The sequence below is a fragment of the Aythya ferina genome, assembly GCF_964211825.1.
Source record: "Aythya ferina genome assembly, chromosome: 27".
Taxonomy (NCBI): domain Eukaryota; kingdom Metazoa; phylum Chordata; class Aves; order Anseriformes; family Anatidae; genus Aythya; species Aythya ferina.
In genome coordinates this window covers 338,373-358,265 of record NC_140310.1, presented here as the reverse complement: position 1 = coordinate 358,265, position 19,893 = coordinate 338,373, and the positions used below count along the sequence as shown (strand labels likewise).

At 64.2% G+C, this 19,893-nt stretch overlaps 2 protein-coding genes and 1 long non-coding RNA gene across 6 annotated transcripts; 2 read left to right on the top strand and 1 right to left on the bottom strand.

Moving 5' to 3' along the window:
* Nucleotides 1-383: 383 nt before the first annotated feature.
* LOC311424368 lies at nucleotides 384-4,285 on the top strand. The gene is made up of 2 exons (XR_014686072.1): nucleotides 384-748; nucleotides 2,184-4,285. It is a non-coding gene; the product is annotated as an uncharacterized lncRNA (long non-coding RNA).
* ARID5A (AT-rich interaction domain 5A) lies at nucleotides 2,881-9,259 on the bottom strand. The gene is made up of 7 exons (XM_084499448.1): nucleotides 8,326-9,259; nucleotides 6,025-6,211; nucleotides 5,203-5,371; nucleotides 5,049-5,101; nucleotides 4,869-4,966; nucleotides 4,627-4,774; nucleotides 2,881-4,422 (listed from the first exon to the last, which is right to left on the bottom strand). Exons 2-7 carry the CDS (start codon nucleotides 6,178-6,180, stop codon nucleotides 3,130-3,132), a joined length of 1,917 nt encoding a protein of 638 aa, XP_084355574.1. The 5' UTR covers nucleotides 6,181-6,211; nucleotides 8,326-9,259; the 3' UTR covers nucleotides 2,881-3,129.
* Nucleotides 9,260-10,766: 1,507 nt separating this feature from the next.
* On the top strand, nucleotides 10,767-19,586 carry LOC311424353 (STE20-like serine/threonine-protein kinase). Of its 4 annotated transcripts, XM_084499427.1 has the most exons (19): nucleotides 10,767-11,936; nucleotides 12,917-13,081; nucleotides 13,191-13,239; nucleotides 13,423-13,572; nucleotides 13,664-13,736; nucleotides 14,062-14,256; nucleotides 14,784-14,865; nucleotides 14,953-15,063; nucleotides 15,165-16,814; nucleotides 16,920-17,075; nucleotides 17,160-17,320; nucleotides 17,404-17,527; nucleotides 17,776-17,955; nucleotides 18,042-18,171; nucleotides 18,282-18,406; nucleotides 18,483-18,668; nucleotides 18,753-18,878; nucleotides 18,973-19,086; nucleotides 19,210-19,586. In XM_084499427.1, exons 1-19 carry the CDS (start codon nucleotides 11,790-11,792, stop codon nucleotides 19,312-19,314), a joined length of 4,029 nt encoding a protein of 1,342 aa, XP_084355553.1. In that variant the 5' UTR covers nucleotides 10,767-11,789; the 3' UTR covers nucleotides 19,315-19,586. The 4 variants fall into 4 exon arrangements, with proteins under 4 accessions (XP_084355553.1, XP_084355552.1, XP_084355550.1 ...); XM_084499426.1 differs by having other exon boundaries at nucleotides 15,165-17,075; nucleotides 17,190-17,320; XM_084499424.1 differs by having other exon boundaries at nucleotides 15,165-17,075.
* Nucleotides 19,587-19,893: the final 307 nt, after the last annotated feature.

Here is a 19,893-nt window from a genome sequence, read left to right as displayed (position 1 = left end):
TGTGACAGGGTGGAGCAACACCGACAGGCAGGGGAAAGCACTGGGGACCTGAGCACGTTGTGCTTAAAACGGGGGAAGCAGCAGAAGGGGCACTGGAAAGGTGCTGAGCCCCACAGTGGGTCCCCAGGGGATGAGGTGAGGCTGGGTTTGGTGGCTTCCCAGGGCCTGTGTCTCGTGGGGCTCAGGACCTGCAATGCCCCTGGGGCTGTCACTGGGCTCTTGGGGGTGCTTCCACGGCACAGAGCGTAGGGCTGTGATTTTGGGGGACTTTCTGTGGCTCTTGGGGGTAATCCCAGTGCCCGATGCTACGGCCTTGAGCCCTCAACACTCGCTTCCCCTGAGGGATGTGGGGCACAGAGTGCTGTTTGCCATCCGAGATGCGTTCAGGGAGCACGAGCCTGTGAATGGGACTGCGGTGGGGGCAGCCCTGCACTCCCCACCCCGCTGCAGGCACGTTTCCGAAATCTCCGCTCACTTCCTCATCCTATTTTTGGCTCTGCCGAGCTGAGACAGCAACCAGAAGAGAAAGGGCGATCGGTGCGGGAAGCCTGGAAAGCAGCAGGGGATAAACAGCTCAACCTTCCGTTGGGTTTGCTCACTGGGAGAGATGGCACGAGGCTCGTCCCACCCTTCCTGCGCTGTCCGTGTACCTGCTCCAGATACTGTGCAGCTTTTGGGGCACTCACGTGGCCTTCGGAGCCTCGCCACCGCCTCTTTTGACCTGGACTTTGCGCCCCACCACTGGTGAGTAGAGGTCTTGAGGGTGCTGAGAAATGATCGCGAGTTTTGCCCTTTCCCTGGACTGCTCCCCCAAGACCTTGCTGCACCCAGGGCCTGCCTCATCCTCACCTCCTTTCCCTGGGGCTTTGTGGAAAAGTTGGCAAGGTTTGATTTTGTCAGCCAGCTGGGTTCAGTCCAGGCAAAGCCTCTGCCAGGAGAGGTTGTATCCAAACGGGGTTGTAATGGGGAGGCCAAACAGTGCTGAGCTGAGCCTGCAGCTGCGGACCCGTTGCTCTCCTGACTTTCCACCGGTCCTGCTCCGAGCCCTGCCGCTAACCCCTGCTACCTGGCACCGAGTCAGGGGCACGCTCTGGTTAAAAATGGGACCAGATGCCCCAAGGTGCAAAACGCATCACCTGCTGCTGCTTTGTCTCTTCCCCACGGGCCCTGCACCTCCCAAAAGGCACATGGAGCTTTCCCACAGGAGCCAGCACCAAGTGGGGACGGGCTGGGTCTCAGCTTGCTTCCTGCACCACGGCCACGTGAGGGACACCGTGACCTGCTGCGGGACGTGAGGGGTGGCCACGAGGCACAGCTCTGCCAATCCCCCTGGGCACGGACCAGGGCAAAACGCAGCCTGGATGAGCTTAAACTGAGAGACCTACGGACAGAAGCGTGTGCACGGCTCCTAAAAGCTTGGTCAGCTGCCACCCTGCTGTGTTTTCGAGCAGCCCAGCTCTGTCCTAGGCTTCAAGTCATGATTTCCCTACTGCAGTGCTGCTGGAAGGCTGAGGGATGGGGCGCTCTCATTTCACCCCGGTGCCCTTGCTCCCAGGTGCAGAGGGAGCACTCGAGCCCTGGGGCTCACAAAGCTGGAGGCGGTTTGGTGGCAGCATTTGGGGCACAAGAAGTGCCGGGGCAGCCTGCAGTGTGTGTGTGTGTCTCATGTCCAGGCTGGAGGACCCACAACTGGCTGGCTCCACCACGCTGCAGAAAGCTGCTCCCTGTCTCAGCAGCGATGACTCCTCTCACCAAGTCTAACCCTAAAGGCATCCCGGTGACCGGCACTGCCTGGGGATAATTTTAGCTCTTTTTCTGCTTTCTGTGGAAGCAGAAGTGGTCCTGCAAAGCTGATTTACCGCTGCTGCTCTGTTTCTCCACCCGAAGCCATCACCCTCCTGGGGGATGAGCAAGTGCCACCGGCTCGTTGCCCTTTCCACAGCTCACAGCCAGGAGCGCAGTCAGCAGTCGCTCTGGTGGGGAGCAGCTGGTACAAGAGAGTCCTGAGGGTCCCATGAAGAGTTCAGGTTGTTTGCAATGGCTCATCAGGAGCTCCCGCAGGCAGAAAGCAGCTGGAGCTGTGCTGTGCAGGTCTATGTGGGTTTGCTCCTTCCTCTGGAGTTGTCCTGGGCCACCTGTCTGCCACCAGTGTGCTCCTCTCCTCTCCCCAGCTCATGTCCAAGGTGCTGTCTGCCTGTCCGTCTGTCTGTCCCCTCCCAGATGTTCTCAGCCATGCAGGAACATTTTGGAGCCAGGCCCCCCCACGGTGCCGTCACTGCACTGCCCTCAGCCCTACGGCACCTGCAGCCGGACACACAGATGCTCCAGGAAACAGCTGAGAGTCCTCGGGGCTGGCAAAAAGCTGCCAAAAATGATGCAGGAAAACCTCTCCTTCCCCAGGGGATGGGGGCAGCCCCACGGGTACATCTCAGCCTCAGGGTTGTGAAACACCTCCAAGGGTGAGGCTGGTCCCCCCCAACCCCACCCTGGAAATCCCAGAAATCAAGGACACCCCAAACACCGCCAGGTTGGGACCATCCAGCCAGTTTTATTTTGGGATGCTGCCGTTCGCCACCGGCTCAGCCCCTTCGGCTGTTGGAGGTGCGTGGTGGCAGCGAGAGGAGCAGCGGGCACGCTTCTCACGGATGCTTACCGCGGTCCTGAGCCCCTGAACAACCTCCAGAACCCCCTGCCCAAGGCAACGTCGTTTAAAAATAAAATTGCATTGCTTCCTAGGAGTGAGCGGGGGCTGTGTACCAGGGCGCTGAGCAGCATCCTGGTGAGGTGGGCACAGCCACTGCTCGGCTCAGCCTCCTCTCGGCGCTGGCCACATGAAACCGCGCGGGGCGCGGCATCTCTAACAAAACAGAAACCTGCAGCTCACTTTGCTCCCTTTTTTATATATATATATAATATATATATAACCTTGTGATATGGGTAGTTAAGTCACCGGCGAACGATGTCAGATACAAACAGCTCTAAGATCAGGAGTAAAAATGACACGGTCCAGCTCAGCTCGTCTCTGCCGTGGGACGCGGCGGCTCTTAAGCAGCGATGGGCTCCGGCCACCATGGCACCCCCACAGCCACCTCAGCAAGGACGAGGCCGGTCCGGATCGGGGCGAAAACCCTACAGCTTGGCATTGCGGTGGAAGGCCGACGCGTGCGGGGTGGTGTAGGAGGTTTGGCTGTGCCACGTCGCCACGGGGTAGAGCCGGTGCTGCAGCGAGCTCTCGTAGGACGCGGGGTAGTGCCCGGGACCGGTCGCCAGCGGCCGGCACAGGTCGGAGGGCTGCGTGGAGGCGGCTATCAAAGGGCTGGGGAAAGCAGGGATAACAAAGGGGTTGACGGAGAGGGACGGCATCAGCGGTGCTGCCGGGGTTTTGAGGTGCTCCAGCGGGCTGGCGAAGCTCACCGGGAACCGCAGCATCGCTCCCTTGTAACCGTCCGGGGCTGGAGGCACGGCGGGCAGCGGGGCGGCGTAGCCGGGACCGGGCACGATGGCTTTGGGCTTGGCCAGCACCGGCTGGCCCCCGGGCGAGCCAGCGCCCTTGTCCCTGCCCTCGGGCTCCTTGACGAAGGGGGACACAGCCCGCAGCTTCTTGCTGGGGCCGAAAGCCTCCTCCTCCCGGCTGCGCTTGCCCCCTGGCACTGTGGGGCTCTGTGTCGGCGGCGCGAAGCCGGCCCCGGGGGGCACCCGGCAGGATTTAACGGCGCTGAAAGCGGCCGCCCGCGGGCCCTCCCCGCTCCACGCTTGCCCCGCTTTGCTCCGCAGGTCTTGGGGCTGCTCCGTGTCCTCCGGCTGCGGCTCCAAAAAATCCTTCAAGCTGGAGAAGTAGCCCCCGAGGGGGTGGCAGCTCACGGGCTTCAGCACCTTGTTGTGGTAGGCGTGGAAGTAGCCGGTGAAGACGGTGGGCGCGGGGCCCCCCTCCTCGGCTCTGGGGTAGGGCTGGCTGTCTCTCCCCCCGGGGGAAGCGCTGGGCACGGATCCCGTCTCGCTCCGGCCACCTCGGGATGGATCCTTAAATCCAGGAGGTTCCAGGCTCCTCTGCTCCTCCGCTGGCCGGGGGGGCTCGGGGCTTGTGCTGGGATGAGCGTCGCTCGCCCCGCGCCGGCCCTCGGGGCAGTGGCGCTTGTGGCAGTGCAAGGACTCGGCCTTGCTCACCTGGGCCAGCAGCTTCTTCTTGGCCAGCGGGGACATGATGGGGTGGTTGCCTTTGGAGTAAAAGCTGGAGAAGAGCCGTTTGTAGGCTTCGGCGTGGGCTCTGCAGGTGCCCGCACACCCCGCTGAGGGGCTCGGGGCTGGGGCCGCAGGGCTGGCTCGTCCTTCAGCCGGCCGGCCTCGCTCCGGGGCCTCCACCGGCTCCTCCTTGCTGCCTCCGGGGGTGGCCACGGCCTCAGGCTTCGCCTTCTCCGGCGGCATCTGCAACCAAAGGGAAGTTGGGGTGGGGGTGCTGGGCCCCCTGCCCACCCCACTGGGTTTCCCCCCATGTCCTCCACTGCCGGAGGCTCAGCCCTCCGCTCTCCTCCTGCCCCAGCTCCTTCCACGTGCCCGGGATGGAGGAAGGGTCTCCAGGGGGCTCGGGGCTGCTCCCAGGCTCCGTCCCAGCCCCACGGGGCCGCGCACCTGCTCCCGGCCCTTCTCCTTCTTGCTCCTCCTGCTCTTCTCGCCCGTCTCAGCGCCCTTGGAGACCTTGTACTGCTTGCGGGGCTTGCTGGGGGGCAGCGGCTTGTCGTCCTCGCCCTTGAGGTGCCGCACGTACGGGAGGACCAGCCTGCGGGGCGAGCGGGCGCAGCCGTGAGTGCAGGCCTTGGATGAATCCCAGGGAGGGGAAACTGAGGCACGGAGCGGGGCCGCTGCCCCCCTACCTCTCGTAGTGGCGCCGGGTGCAGGTGGCCGCGCTGGTGCTGCCGGGGCTGCCCCCGAGTTCATCGTAGACGTTCTTCCAGAGCCGTCGCCCCGTGACCTGCGGTGGGGACGGGTTAACCCCTGCCTAAAACCCCCTTTGGGTGCCAGACAGCCCCCATGGGTGCTCCCCAGCTGCTTACCAGCTCGTAGGCCCCCAGCTTCTCCACCGCCTTGTAAATCTTCCAGAGGTTAACTGGGAAGAGAGAAGGCGTCAGCGTTGCGCAGCGCCCACCGGCCCCGCTCCGAGCCCTCACCCCCCCAAAAACGCCTCCCCCCTGCCCTGTGGGGCCATACTCTGCTTGAAGCCGAGGTGGGGGATCCTCTCGATGGGCGTGTGCCGCTCCTTCATGAACTTGTAGAGGCTGACGAGGAAGGCCTCCTCCTCCTCCTTCTCCCCGCTGGCCACCGCGTCCTCCTCGGACGCCTTCGGCCGCTCGGGGCCATCCTCGGGCAGCGGCGGCTCCTGGGGGACACGGCGCTCAGGAGGGACCCCGCACCCCGGGGTGGGGGGCACAGAAAAGTCCTGCAGGGGAAACTGAGGCAGGGCAGGAGCCCCCCACACACACCCGCTCCCACCCCGCCTTGGCAGCCCGGGGGCATTTTCTGAGCTCTCCGTTCGTTACTCGGCAGCCCGGGCAGGCGGCCAAGTTGGTCAAAGCGCTGGAGCCGCGCGAGAACACGAGGAACGGCTTCCAGGAAAACAGAAGGGCAGAAATTCTTGCTCCGTCCCCCCCCCCCCTTCACCCCCCCGCCTCCTTTCTCAGCTAAAAATGTTTCTCGTTTGTTTGTTCTACATTTTCCGGAGTTATAAAACTTGTTGCTATTTTTGGGCAAAGCAGCTGCTCGGCTCCCAAAGTACTTTTTCTTCTTCTTTCTATTCTTTTAACCGCTTGTGACAGCCGCGGCGTTTCAACGGCCGAACTATTTCGAGGCTCCTTTTTTTTTTTTTTTTTTTTTAAACAGAGGCCGCCGGGGATGCGGGGTCAAAAACCCCAAAACCCACCGGACCCACACCCCTAGGGCCCCCCCACCTCCGTCGGGCTTTTCACCAGCACCCCAATTTTGCTTTTTTTCCCCCCAAAACCAGGACCTTCGCCCCCCTCCTCGCTTTCTCACCCCGTCGGAGGCCGGCGCGGGAGGTTCGTGCCCGGGGGGCTGCTCCGAGGTGGGGGGCGGCTGCTGCGGGGCTGGGGGGGGCGAGGTGGCCCCCGGGCTGTGCAGGGTGGCGGGGGGCTCGGCGGGGCCGGGGGGCTGCTCCCGGCTGTCCTCCATGCGGGGAGCGGCGGCGCCCTCACGGTGAGCCCTGCCGGGGGGGGAAAAAGGTGAGAAATGGGGAAAAAATGGGCAAAATCCCCCCAACTCGTCGCTTCCCACCCCCAAATCGGCGCTGCCCCTCCCAAAACAGGGGGAAAAAGGACACGGTCCCCCCAAATTATCCCCCCAAATAAGGAGCAAGGGGGATGCCTCACGCCACGGGGTCGCCCACCGGGGTTTTCCCCCCAAAAATATTTCCCCACCCCCCCAGCCTGCCCCTCCCTGCCCAGCGCCAACTTTTTGGGGAAAAACCCTCCGAAAACGGTTAAAAAAATTTAAAAAGAGGGATGGGGGGGGATGAGGGGTGTGGGGGAGGGGCGGTCACCCCCAATACTCCGAGCTCGGGGGGGGCAGCCCCGTGGGGAGGGGTCCCGGGGGGGGGTCCCGCGCCCGGTGCCGGTGCCGCTCACCCGCCGCCGCCGCCGCGCCATGTGACTGCCCGCCTATTGGGCGGTGCCGCCACGCCCCCGCCGCCGATTGGGCGGCGCCGCCACGCCCCCGCCGCCGATTGGACGGCCGCGCTGCTCGTCCCCGCCGGCGAAAGGGATGCTGGGGGTTGTAGTCCTGCCGCCCGTGTGTGCCCGGGGATGCGCGGGGAACACGCCTGTGCAAGGGGGCGCGGGGAGGGGGGGTGTTTGTGCACGTGTGTGTTGGGGAGGGGTTGTATGTGCGTGTGTGCGCGGGTTCGTGCGTGTGCACGTGTGTGCAGGCGTGTTCAGTGCGTGTGCACGTGTGTGTGTGTGTGTGCACGTGTCTGTGTGTCTGTGTGTGTGTGTCTCTGTGTGTGTGTGTGTGTGCGTGCAGGCGGCTCGTCCAGCGGGGTGGGTGGGTGTGGGTACAGCTGGGTGCGTGCCCAGGGGCTGTACACGCGTGAGCGAGCAAGTCCATGTGTGCAGATACGTGCCGACATGCGTGTGTGTGAGTGTAGGTGTGTGCGTGTAAGTGTAGGGGTGTGTGAGTACAGGCGTGTACCTGTGAGTATGGGCGTGTGGACATGAGTATAGGCATGTGCAAATGGGTATAGGCATGTGCATGTGCTTAGAGGTGTGTGCATATGAATATAGGGGTGTGTGTGAATATAAGTGTGTGCGTGTGAATATAGGTGTGTGCGTGTGAATATAGGTGTGTGCGTGTGAGTATAGACACGTGTGTGAGTACAGGTGTGTGCATGTGCGTACAGGCATGTGCATGTGGGTAGAGGTGTGTGCATATGAATATAGGTGAGTGAGTACAGGTGTGTGCATGTGCGTACAGGCACATACGTGTGAGTAGCGGTGTGTGTGTGTGTAGGTGTGTGTGTGAGCAGAGGCGCGTGCACGCGGGTCCAGGTGAGCGCGCACACGTGCGTGCCAGAGCTCACGTGTGGGTGCCGCGGGGCACACGCGGTGCCCGTGGGGTGCGCGCCGCCACACGTGTGCACGCGCAGAAACACGCGTGAACGTGCGCGTGCACAGCCCGGGCCCCGGCTGTGATTTCCCGGCTCACGCCCGGTTCCCGGCACTGCGAGCGCGGCGGGGCTGACGCGATTTCCTCCCTTTCTGCGAAAAAAGCAGGAAACCGGCGCGCGGCTGCCCCGAGCGCAGGGGGGTTGGGGGCTCTGGGGGCAAAAAGCGGCCGCTTCGGGGGCGAGCAAGAAAAGCGGCGTGAGAAAGCTGCGCTGCGGCAAAGCAGGAAAGTTTGAGCCCGAACAAACTCCGGCGCCCCCCGCGGCACCGCGCTCCCCGGCCGAAGGCCCGAGGGATGCTCCCGGGACCCCTCGGCGCTCCCCCCAAATTCCCGGTGACCGGCGGCGGCCGGGGGCGTCACGGCCGGGAATAGCGCGGGCGCGGTGCCAGGCGGGTGAGTAACGCCTGAAGTCACCGCGGGCCCGCCCCCACCCTGCGCCCACCGCCCGCCGCCACCCCGACCCCAGCCCCTCGCCAAAACGAGGGGGGCAGCCCCAAAAATACGGGAGGAGGAGGGGGTGGCTCGGTGCCGTTGGGTTCGCCGCGGGCTCATCGGCGGGACCCCGAGCCCGGAGCCCACTCGTGTTCGGCCCCACGCGGCGCGGCCGTGGGGCGGGGGCCGCGCGGTGCCCCCCGCCCGGTGCCCCCCGGCACTCACCGGTTCAGGACGCGAGGGGCGAGCGGCTCATGGGCGGCCGGAGGAAGAGCGCTGTGGGGCTGCTGGTGTTACTGGGACGGGGATGAAGGGCTGAGGATGACTCATCCCCACTCAGGGAAGTGGCGTGTGTGGCTCTGCGTGTGCGATTGACTCTTTCCTTACCGGAACGGACGGGCTTTTCGGGGCTCTCGCCAACCGGCAGCCGGCACCTCGCTGTATGACTGTGCCGGACTTTCCGGCTCCAGCCCCCCCCACACCCCAGCTCCGATCCCGGTGATGCTGCCGGGGCATTGGGGACATCACCGGGGCCGGGTCCCCGTGCCCTGGGTGCCGGTGGCTGCGTGGCCCTCGTCTCCCCGCTCCCCGGGTGGCTTCGTGCCCCCAGCTCGGTGTGTCGGGGGTGGGCACCGCTGCGTTGTCCCTGCCCGGTGTCCCTCCTGGGCTGGAAATGGGCACCGAGCCACCGCTGTGTGTCCTCCCCCCGGCACCCCCGGGGCTGGGACCGTCCGGTAAAGAGGGAGCGAGCCCCCGGCACCGCCCCGGGGCTGGGCGCTGCTTTCCAGGGACGGCGGCTCTGTGCCACCGAGAGGGACCGTCCCTGCTCCCCGGTCCCCGGTCCCCAGTCCCTGGACCCTGGTCCCTGGTCCCCAGCCCGGGTGTCGCGGTCCCGCCACCCACAAACAGGGGCTCTGGGGGCTGGGGGGCTGCTGGAGCACCCATGGGTGCTCAACCCCTCGGCATCCCGGCCGAGAATCCCCCCCCGGCGGGTTGTGAAAGAGCCCCGAAAAAAAAAAATAAAAATCCCCCGGTGACTCATTTGGGGCTAAACAGCCAGAAAAAGCAGAACCGGGGGGGGGTCGAGGGGGACGGGGACGTTTCGCTCCTGTCCCCCCCCCACACACCTTGGGGTAGGAAAGGGGCAAAAGAGCCCCCGGGCAGGGGACAGACAGGAGGGGGCTGAGAGCCCCCCCAAAAAGCTGGCGGGGAGGGGAGAGAGGAAGAAGCAGGATGAGCCCGAGGGGGGAGGGGGCAGTGGGGGGACCCGGGGGGGGCTTTTGGGTGCGATATTAACCCTTTCGTTCCAGGAACGCTCTCGCTTGGGCTTGACTCAGCAGCAGTCAGAGCGAAAGCCATCCCTCGTCCCCCCCCGCTGCTCGCGAGGGGCCTCCCGTGAGATTTACCAAAAGAGGGAGAAATGGGGCGGGGGGGGGGGGGCAGCAAGTGCGGCCCCCAGCCCATGCCATTGGAATAAAAGGAGTTGTTATGTTAATTCCCAGGGTGAACACTCATTGCTGGGATGGGGAATTTAAAGCCCCCCCCCCGCCGTGTCGCAGCCGGAGCACTTCGCCCCCACGCTGCCCCCCCCCGGGGACCCCCGGTGCTGAGCCCCGCTGGGACGCGGCGATGCCGGGCAGGAAGTTGGGGCAGCAAAATTACCCCAATAACAGCGAAAAAGAGCTAAAAAAACCCCAAACCTCTGCTTCCTATTCCCCGCTCCGGTTTCTATTCATGGCGGGGGGGGGGGGTTATCGGGAGGAGGTCGGGGCCCCGCATCGCTTTGCCCGCCCCGTGCCTCAGTTTCCCCTTGTGCGAAGCCTCCTGCGGCTCGCGATGGGTTTGGGAGCGACCGAGGTGCCGCTAGGGGCCGGTGTCAGGCGGGGAAACGCCGAATTTAAGGCTGAGCCCCCCCGGGTGGGGGCCAGCCCGCGAGGGAAAATCGCCCCCCAGTGGGTTTGGGTTTTTACCACCACGCTCGGGGGAAGCAGCGAGCGGCTGGGGAGGGGTCGAGGCAGCGCTGGGGTCGTCGGCTGAGAGGTGGCGGGGGGCAGCCCTGGGCAGAGCACCCCGGGGTCCTGCCGTGGGCTGCTGGGGGTAAAGGGGAGGGAAATAAGGGGAAAAGGGGGAGGGAAGAAGGGAAAAGGGAGAAAAAGAGAAAAAAAAAGGGGGGGGGAAGGAAATAAGGGAAAAGAGGTGAAAAGGGGAAAAGGGGGGGGGGAGGGAGAAAAGGAAAGAAGTGGAAAAGGGAAAAAATAGGGAACAGAAAAAAAAGGAAAGAGAAAAAAAAAGGAAAAATAAAAAGGGAAAAGAAAAAAGAAAAAAGAGAAGAGAAGAGAAGAGAAGAGAAGAGAAGAGAAGAGAAGAGAAGAGAAGAGAAGAGAAGAGAAGAGAAGAGAAGAGAAGAGAAGAGAAGAGAAGAGAAGAGAAGAGAAGAGAAGAGAAGAGAAGAGAAGAGAAGAGAAAGAAAGAGAGAAAGAAAGAGAGAGAGAGAGAGAGAGAGAGAAAGAAAGAAAGAAAGAAAGAAAGAAAGAAAGAAAGAAAGAAAGAAAGAAAGAAAGAAAGAAAGAAAGAAAGAAAAAGAAAAGGAAAAGGGGACAAAGAAAAAGGGGAAAAGAAAAAAAGGGGAAGGGCAAAGGGAAGAAAGGGAAAAAGGGAAAGGGGAAGAAAGGAAAAAGAAAAAAGAGGAAAAGAAACAAAAAAAAATGGGAAAAAAGAGAAAAAAGGGAAGTGAAAGGAAGGAAAAAAAGGAAAAGGTGCAAAGTGAAAGCCTGGCTGCTGGCTTTTCCTCCGGGAAGGAAAAGCTTTTGTCTGCGGATGCAAGCAGGTTGGGGGCAGGTGAGGGGGATGTGCCCACAGCCCCTTGGGGTGTAAGTGGCCACCAGCGGGTTTGTTGTGGCCCTGGGGCTCCCCAAGCTGCCCCCCTCCCCCGTGGTCACCTCCCCAGGGCCAAAGCCACCGGGCGCGTGGTCACGGAGCTGTCCGGTGCACGTGGGGAGCACAACTCGATGAAATCTGTCGTAATTAATGATGCCATGATTAATGATGGCAATTAATTGATTACACCCTGCGGCAGCCCAATTAGCGCCGTGGAGCCCGAGGAAGCCCTCATGGGGCCGTGTGGGGCCACCCCACACCTCTGGGCACTGTTTCAGCCCTGCCCCACCAATTCTGTGCCCCTGACCCAGGGGCTCCCCATGGCCCCATCCCATCTCCATGCCCTTAGGTGGGCGCCTCGAGCCCACCCTGCTCAGTGAGGGGGGGGCGTTGTCAGAGCAGCAAACCCACCCTTAACGTCCCCAAAACGCTTGGGGACAAGGGGACCCATTGGCACGAGCACCTGGGTGCGTGCGCACCTGCTGCATGGTGATGGAGCTGCTCACGGGGGGCACGGAGACCCCAAAGCAGCGGGGTGTCTGCAAGGGGCGGGTGCAGGCAGCACCCTTGGGTGCCCCTACACACCCCGAACCCCCACCCTGGGGCAGCGCAGCCTCTTCTCTACGGCCTCAGCCGCTCAGCCTCCGCCTGCAGCCTCCGCACATCCTGCACCCTCCGCGAGGCCGCTTCCTGAGCGGGGCAGGAAGAGCGCGGGCTGCCACGGCGCCTCGCAGGGCAGCCCGAGACCCCCGGGGCGAGCCCCGGCCCCACGCATGGAGGTGGCCGCCGGCCCCCCCTGAGCCCCCGGCCCCATGGCTTTCCTCCGGAGGCTTTTCCGTTTGGGTCCAGAGAAGAAGAAGCCGAGGCGGTGCGAGCATGTCAAGCGGGACGTCGACCCCGAGGAGGCCTGGCTGGTGCTGGGCGAGCTGGGCGATGGGGCCTTCGGCAAGGTCTTCAAGGTAGGGGGGGAACGAGCAGCCAAAAATCACCGCCGGTCCCCGAGGATTCTGGAAACGCGCTTTTTTCCTTCTCTTTTTTTTCTTCTTCTTTTCCTTTTCTTCTCATTTTTTTTGTCCTCCGCGCTCCATCAAGCGCGGAGCTCATCGCCATCATGCAACCAGCCAGAAACCTCCAAAATGACCCCAGATTTCTAGCAGGGGGTGGCAGGGTGCAGGTCCCTGAGCGTTGGCTCAGCACAGCCCCATCCACACCGCCCAGCGTGGGGGGAGCCCCGGTTCGGGTCCCCGTGGGACGCCGCTCACCGCCCCCGATTCACCGGTGGGGCGCAGCGGGGATGTTTTCCTCCTGCACCATCGCTGCCACCGCGGTGCAGAGGCAGGAAACCCAATTTGCTGCTCTCTGGCCCCAAAGCAGCAGCAGCCACCTTCCGGCACCGGGGCTGGGGGTGCGTGATGGCCCCGCTTCTAAACCATCCCCTTCCCTTTGGCACCAGCTCTTTTTTTTTTTTTTTTTTTTGGGGGGGGGGGTGGCCGAGTTTCTCTTTGTAGCACCCGGTGACCCGGGGTGGGCGCCAGGCAGCAGGGATGGGGCAAATCCCCCTCTCCCCCCAGCCCCGAATCCATGCAGGCTGCTGCTGGGGTGGGATGCAGCACTGAGGTGCCCCTTAAAATCTGCAGGTCCTCCCAGTGCCCCCCTCAGTGCTCCCCAGCACCTCATAGTACAATCCCAGTGCCCCCCAGTGCTGCCTACAGACCCTTGATAACCTCCCAGTGCCCCCCAGTGCTGCCTAGAGACCCCCGGATCCCTTCCAGTGCCACCCAGTACCACTGAGACACCCCCCCAGTGCTTTCTGTGCCCCCTATTGCCACTAAGAGACCCCCAGCTCGCCCCCAGTGCCCTCCAGCAGCACCCAAAGCCCCCAGGCACACTCCCAGTGCCCCCCCAGTGCCGTCAGGCAGGTGGAAAACCTCTCCTCCAGGCACAAAACAAGGAGACGGGGGCGTTGGCGGCAGCGAAGGTGATCGAGACGCCGAGCGAGGAGGAGCTGGAGGATTACGCGGTGGAGATCGAGATCCTGGCGGGCTGCGACCACCCCAACATCACCAAGCTCCTGGACGCGCTCTACTGGGACGGGCGGCTCTGGGTGAGCAGTGGGGACACGGCAGGGGTGAAACGTCCTTGGGGACAGGGGGTTGGGGCTGGCGAAGGCACTGTTGCAGATTTTGGGTGGATAACTCAGCTCTTTCCCGCAGATCTTGGTGGAGTTTTGTCCCGGCGGGGCCGTGGATGCAGCGATTTTGGGTAAATAAATGCGCTCCGGGTTACAAGCGCGGTTATCGGAGGGGTGGGAAGGGGGACTGGCAAATTTTGAGGTATTTTGGGGCAGGTGTAGGACCTGCAGGAAGGGTCAGGGTGCAGCTGGGGTGTGTGTGTGGGTTCATTAGAGTCCTCATTAGCGGCGGGGTTCATTTGTGCTGCCGGCAGAGCTGGAGAAGGGGCTGACGGAGGAGCAGATCCGAGCGGCGTGCAAGCAGCTGCTGCTGGCACTGCAGTACCTGCACGGCTGCAAGATCATCCACCGTGACGTGAAGGCCGGCAACGTCCTGCTCACCCTCGATGGGGACATCAAGCTGGGTGAGCCCCGGGGGGACGCGAGGACGGGACCCGCCCTGGGGGTGATTTATGCCCCGAGGGTCCCCTCCAACCCCTGCTTTCTGCGCTGCAGCCGATTTTGGCGTCTCTGCTAAAAACTCCAGCACCATCCAGCGCCGGGCGTCCTTCATCGGCACCCCGTACTGGTAGGCGTGGGGTGGAAATCCCAGGGGAGGTGGTGGGGTTTTGGGGTGTCCCGAGCACCCTGCGCCTTCTGTGGCTGCTCGCCACCAGCCTCGCTCCTGCTGCAACCCCTGGAACATCTTGGCCAGAGCCAGTGCCAGTCCCAGGCTGGGTTTCTCAATAGCACGGAGAGGAGCGGGGCTGCTGGGGGTGACTGCCCCCCTTGGGCAGCTCTGGGGGTGTCAGAGGTCAGATCTGAGAAGGGAAGGAGCCCGGGGTTGGTTTCAGAGGGAGGCGTCAGCTCCGGCACGGGTGGTCTTGGCCCCTTCCCCTCTCTCCTGTGCGCAGGATGGCCCCGGAGGTGGTGCAGTGTGAGACATCCAAGGAGAACCCCTACGGCTACAAGGCCGACATCTGGTCCCTGGGCATCACGCTGATCGAGATGGCTGAGATGGAGCCCCCCCACCACGAGCTGAACCCCCTGCGGGTGCTGCTGAAGATCGCCAAGTCCCAGCCGCCCACCCTGCGTCACCCCAAGAGGTGGTGAGTCCCCTGGGTTCACCCAACACGGAGAAGACCTTGAGCTCACCACGCTGACCCGAGCCCCATCACTGTCCCATGTCCCCTAGTGCCACGTCCACAGCTCCCAGATCCCTGCAGGGTTGGGGACCCCACCACTCCCCCCGCAGCCCCTTCCAAAGCTCGACCACCCCCCACGTGAAGAAATTCCTCCTGACGCCCGATCCAACCCTCCCCTGCTGCCACGTGCGCCCACGCCCTCACGTCCCATCACTTGTCACTGGTGCTGGTGGTGCTGGGAGAAGCTGTCCCATGGGGACCCCGAGGCAGGGGCAGGCAGGACGGGGTCGTGAACCGATGGACAATGTTGGTTGTGGTTCCTCCACGACACAGCACCGGGGGTTCCCATCACACCGTGACCCACGGCAGGTGACACGGGTGGGCAGTGCTGGGTTGGGGACCTTCTGCCAAGCTGTCCAACGCCCCCCCCGAGCCCCTTGGGGACCATGGCCCGAAGCAGCCCCCCCACGCTCATGGGGACCATCCCGCAGGTCCGAAGACTTTAAGGACTTCCTGAGGAAATCCTTGGAGAAGAGCCCCGAGGCGCGCTGGTCGGCCACGCAGCTGCTGCAGGTGGGTGGCCCCCGTCCCGTCCCCACCCTGCCTGTCCCCGGTGGTGGCCCCCAGCCCCATCCCTGCTCATCCCCGGCTCCTTCTCAGCACCCCTTTGTGGCTGGCGTCTCCGACAAGCGGCCGCTGCGGGAGCTGGTGGCTGAGGCCCGGGCAGACGTGCTGGAGGAAGAGGATGAGGAGGAAGCTCCGGGCCCCTCGGTGCGTGAGTAGTGACCAACGCGCCGTGGGTGCAGGGGACGGCTCCCCCCGAGACTTCCCATCAGCTTCACCTCACCTCCCTGCCACCGTCCATCCCGCAGCCCGTCCAGGAGCACGGAGGCTCCTCCTGCCCCCCATCCCCGAGGGAACCCCTGCAGCATCAGCCCCCAGCCCCAGCGGGGGGGCTCAGCGAGGAGCCCCCCGTGCGGACGGAGGTAGTGCCCAGGAGCAAGACAGCGTCCGGCGACTTGAAGTCAGCGAGGAGGAAATCCTCACCCGTGCCCACGGGCTCCCTGAGGATCCCCTCGAGGAAGCCGTCCGAATTCCTGAAGCTGATGCGGCGCAGGTCGCTCTTCGGGGGGGTCAGGGCCCAAGAAACGGCTCGGGAGCAGCAGGGGGGGGAGGCGAGCGGCTTGGAGCACTTGGAGCTGGGTGTGCCCCAGGGGACGGCGGAGGCAGGAGGAGACACCCAGGGGTGCCAGCAGGAGGGCAGCGTCCCTCCGGGGACCCCCTGCACCCCAGCTGAGCCCCCCCCGGGGCCAGGCCAGGAGGGAGACCTCGCTGAAACGCAAGAACCCCAGCGTGGACCTGGGGCTGAGGAGGGAAGCCAACACACCGATACCCCAGCCGTGGATGAAATGCCTGCGGAGGGACAGCTCGCAGCCCCGCTGCGCCCCGTTTCGCCCCCCAAAATTGATGAGAAAAAGGAATCAAGGGATGCTGCTGCTCGTAGCCTGCCCATCCTGCCTGGGACCCCAGATGGAGCCGATGGGGGCCAGTGTGGAGGCTCTGCCAAAGGGGTCCTGGGTGAGGATCCAGGAGGACAGAGGACAAAGCAGCACCCAAGCTGTGCTGGTGCCCACACCGAGCACCAACCGTGGGGTGGCTCCCAGCTGGTGGCAGCCCTGGACCTGTGGCCCTTGGGGACCAACGCCCGGAGCTTCAAGAAGCTCGCAGAGCATCAGTGCTGGGTCCCGGCACCCTCACAAGGTCCAAAAGTTGAAGCTGGCTCCATCGGGGCTGGAGGTGGCCCTGGGAAGGACGGGGACGGAACAGAGAGGGCACCCACGGGACCTGAGGGTGATGGGGAGCCTGAGGACACCAAAACAGAGGGGGAGAGGGTGCTGCAGGAGGGGGCATCATTGGTGCCCTGTGTGATGGAGGAGGAAGCTGTGGGGTCAGAAGTGCCTGAGGGGGGGCAGGAGCCCCCGACCGGTCAGGGAGAGGATGGAGAGAGGAACGAGGGGGAGAAAAACTCAGCCGAGTGCGAACCCATCGCTGGCTCCTCGGCCCTGGTTAGGCAGGAGGCTGGGGGGGAGAAGGAAAAAGCCACCAACAGCGATGAAACCCCGGTGGAAACTTCTCCTGGTGAAGCCCCGGTGCCAGCAGGAGCCCAGCTGGAAGATGAGACTGGGGAAGGGTGTGGAGACCCCAATGCAGCAGGGGGTGCAGCTAGCCTGGCTGAGATGATGCCAACGGGAGAGGAGCTGAAAGCAGCCCCTGCAGGAGGGGGACCTGCCGGTGAGGGAGCCCAAATGGCAGCAGGGGATTCATCCAGCGTGGAGATCCTGGGGGCGCTTAAAGAAGAAGAGAAAGCAGAGGACAGCCCCAGAGATTGCCAGCAAGGGGCTGCTAATGGGAACAGCTGGAGGGGACACGATGGGGACGACGGAGAGCTCAGGGATGGGGCACAGCTTGGAGATGGGGCACAGCTCGCTCCAGCTCCTGGAGAACCTTTGAGGGATGAAGAGGTGGGCGGCTTGGAGAGTCACCGAGCGGTGCCAGAGCCCCTTGGAGCACACCCAGAGGCCACGAACACCTCGTGCGTTGCTGCTCCTGTCCACTCCCCCGCCCAGGTGCAGACAGCATGGGAAGGGAACGCACCAGACCCAGCGGTCACGTCAAAGCAAGGAGAAGAGCCACCTCCCGCGGAAAACCCTGCAGCCGTACAAGATCTGAGCACCCTCCCCGTGACACCGCAGCCTCCCCCCTCTGTCGGGGAAGCCCAGCAGGTGAGCAGCTCGCAGGCGACGTGACCCACGGCGCTGCCCCCTGCGCACGGGCTCCACGTTAGGTTTGCCCAATTTGGGGGTCAGCTGAGCTCCCACCGTTGCCCCCAGCCGCAGGACCCCCCCTCGCTGCGAAGGACGGTGAGGAAAACCCGCAGGTTCGTGGTGGACGGCGAGGAGGTGAGCGTGACGACCGCCAGGACGGCCAGCAGGGCCGGGCCGAGGGACGAGAAGACGCGCTCAGCTCGGTGAGTGGAGGGAGGCTGGGGCTGGGGGGGGGCTTTTTCCAGGCTTGCGGCCCCCCTCCCGCCCCAACTTGCCCCCCCTTTAGGCGCCAGGAGCTCCGCGAGCTGCGGGTGCTGCAGAAGGAGGAGCAGCGTGCGCAGAGCCAGCTGGAGCAGAGGTTCCACCAGCAGCGGGAGCAGATGTTCCGCCACATCGAGCAGGAGATGACGGTAACGGGGACAGGGGCTGGCTGCGACTGCGGGGTCAGAGAGGGGCGCACGGCCCCCAGCCCGCGCAGGGAGGAGCGGGGGTCTCACTGCAGGAGATGCTTTTGGGGGTTCAGTTGGTTCGGTGGCCACATCCCCGGTTGTCCCAGCCCCATCGATGCAGTGCACAGGTCACTTTTTGGAGGGGATGCTGCCTGCTCCCGGGTGTCACCACAGCCCCCGTTAACCCTTCCCCTGCCCCTGCGTGGCAGAGCAAGAAGGAGTACTACGACCGGGAGGTGGGGAGCTGGGAGCGGCGCCACCGGCAGCTGAAGGAGTGCCAGGAGCTCAAGTACACGGCCAGGCTGCGTGACGAGGCCAAGCGCCTCAAGGCCCTCCAGGAGAAGGACTGCAGGAGGAGGCTGCAGGAGCTGAAGGGTGATGGGAAGGAGGTGAGGGTCCAGTATGGCACTGTCCCCCCCCAGCCATGGCACCAGGACGTGTGCCACTGGGGACCATCTGCTGTGGGTGGCCACAGGAGCAGCGGTTCCTGCAGCAGCAGCAGCAGGAGCTCAACGCGGCGCTGCAGAGGGTGGTCCAGGAGCACAAGAAGAAGATGACGTCCATCGACTGGGAGTGCATCAGCAAGATCCACAGCCTGCGGCGAGGTGGACGGGGCTGGGAGGAGGAGGAGGGCGGAGGGGTCCCGGGGAGGGGAGCTGGGGGGGTTGGAGCCTGGGCCGGGTCGTGGTCACGGCGCTGTGCTCTCGCCCGGCAGCCCGCGAGGCGGTGGTGTGGAGCATGGAGCAGGGGCACCTGCAGGAGAAGTACCAGCTCTTCAGGCAGCAGGTGACCGAGCAGCACGCGCTGCAGCGGCAGCAGCTCCGCAGGCGCCACGAGAAGGTGAGGCCGGGGCCGGGCGGCCACGTCCCCCCTACCCCCGGCTCCTCGGTCACCTCGCTGCTCCGTCCTCGTGCAGGACACCGAGCGGGTGCAGCGCTTCCACCAGCTCGCGCTGGAGGAGCTGAGGAGCCAGCAGGCCCAGCAGCGGGCCCAGCTGCTGAAAAGCCAGCGCTGCGACGCCAAAACGCGCCTGGCCCTCTTCAAGGGCAACCTGAAGAGCCAGGAGGTCAACGGGGCCGAGCAGAGAGAGCTGGCCAAGCAGGTGGGGGCTGCCTGGGACACCGGGGGGGACGAAGCCTGGGGAGGGCTGGGGACGGGCGGCGTGACGGGGGCTGTCCCCCCGCAGTTCCTGCAGCAGGAGGAGAGGAGGCAGCAGGCGGAGGTGCGGCGGCAGCAGGAGCAGCAGGCGCAGGAGCTGCAGCAGCTGCAGCAGCAGCAGGCCGAGAACTTGGTGGAGCTGGAGCAGATGCAGGTACCGGGGAGCAGCCTTCCCGCGCCTCCCCAAGTGAATCCCTTCCACCTCTCCCCGAGTGAATCCCTTCCCCTTGCCACCTCGCCTCTCCCAGAGGGAGAAGATGCAGCTGCTGGAGGAGCAGGAGAGGAGGCAGCTGGGGCGGCTGGACGAGGAGCACGCCATGGAGCTCAGCGAGTGGAAGCAGCGGCTGGCTGCCCGCAAGGAGGTGAGCGGTTCCCCCACACCCGCAGCATCCTGAGCCCGTTCATCCCATCCCCGGGGGTCCGACGGAGGGCTCCTTCCCTGCCACCCAGGGCTGGGGCGCTGAAATGCTGCTTCTGTCCCGCAGATGCTGGAGGAGGAGCTGGGGAACGCGCTGCCAGCGCAGCGGCACGGAGAGCTGCACGGCAGCCACGGCAGCAGGACCGGCCGCTTCTTCCACCTCCCCTCCTGACACTACGCCGGGGGTTTCGGGGAGAGGCAGGCGTCCTCCGGGAGCTGGGAATGAAGGACCCCAAAGGCTGCCCCAGGATGCTGAGGTGCTGCAAGGACCACAGGGGCGGCAGGCGTGGGAGCATTCAAGCCCTCCTCGGTCCCTGCCATGCAGCCAGAATGGCCCCAAAGCCCCTCGGGGCAGTCACCCCCCTGACCCCAAAGCCACGGATACAGGGGCGTTGCCCTCCTGCCAGCTGGTTACCCCTCAAGGAAATACAGCCTTTAACAAAGTCCCGGTTTGTCGTTACTTTACTAAAAATCTCCTGTCTGTGCTGTGAGCTGCCAGCGTCCCCATCCCCACCACCCCCCCACCACCATCCCAGAAACAATTTTCCATCACGATGATCTCCCATCCCAGCAATTTCCCATCCCAGCGATGATTTCCCATTCTATTGATGCTTTCTCTTTCTGCCAGTGGTTTCCCGTTATAACGAGAACTTCTTAACCCCAAATTCCCCATCCCAATGACTTCTTCTCCCAACCATTTCCCTCCCTGGGGTGGGCTGACCTTGGCTGGCCACCAGCTGCCCCCCAGCCG

Coding starts and splice junctions, on each gene's coding strand:
- LOC311424353 (XM_084499424.1), top strand. CDS start 11,790: ATGGCTTTCCTCCGGAGGCTTTTCCGTTTGGGTCCAGAGAAGAAGAAG. Junction 15,064..15,164: donor AGGAAGCTCCGGGCCCCTCG/GTGCGTGAGTAG, acceptor TCCATCCCGCAG/CCCGTCCAGGAGCACGGAGG. Junction 17,956..18,041: donor TGAAGGGTGATGGGAAGGAG/GTGAGGGTCCAG, acceptor GGGTGGCCACAG/GAGCAGCGGTTCCTGCAGCA.
- ARID5A (XM_084499448.1), bottom strand. CDS start 6,180: ATGGAGGACAGCCGGGAGCAGCCCCCCGGCCCCGCCGAGCCCCCCGCC. Junction 5,372..6,024: donor CCGCGCCGGCCTCCGACGGG/GTGAGAAAGCGA, acceptor CGTGTCCCCCAG/GAGCCGCCGCTGCCCGAGGA. Junction 4,423..4,626: donor AGGAGAAGGGCCGGGAGCAG/GTGCGCGGCCCC, acceptor CTTTGGTTGCAG/ATGCCGCCGGAGAAGGCGAA.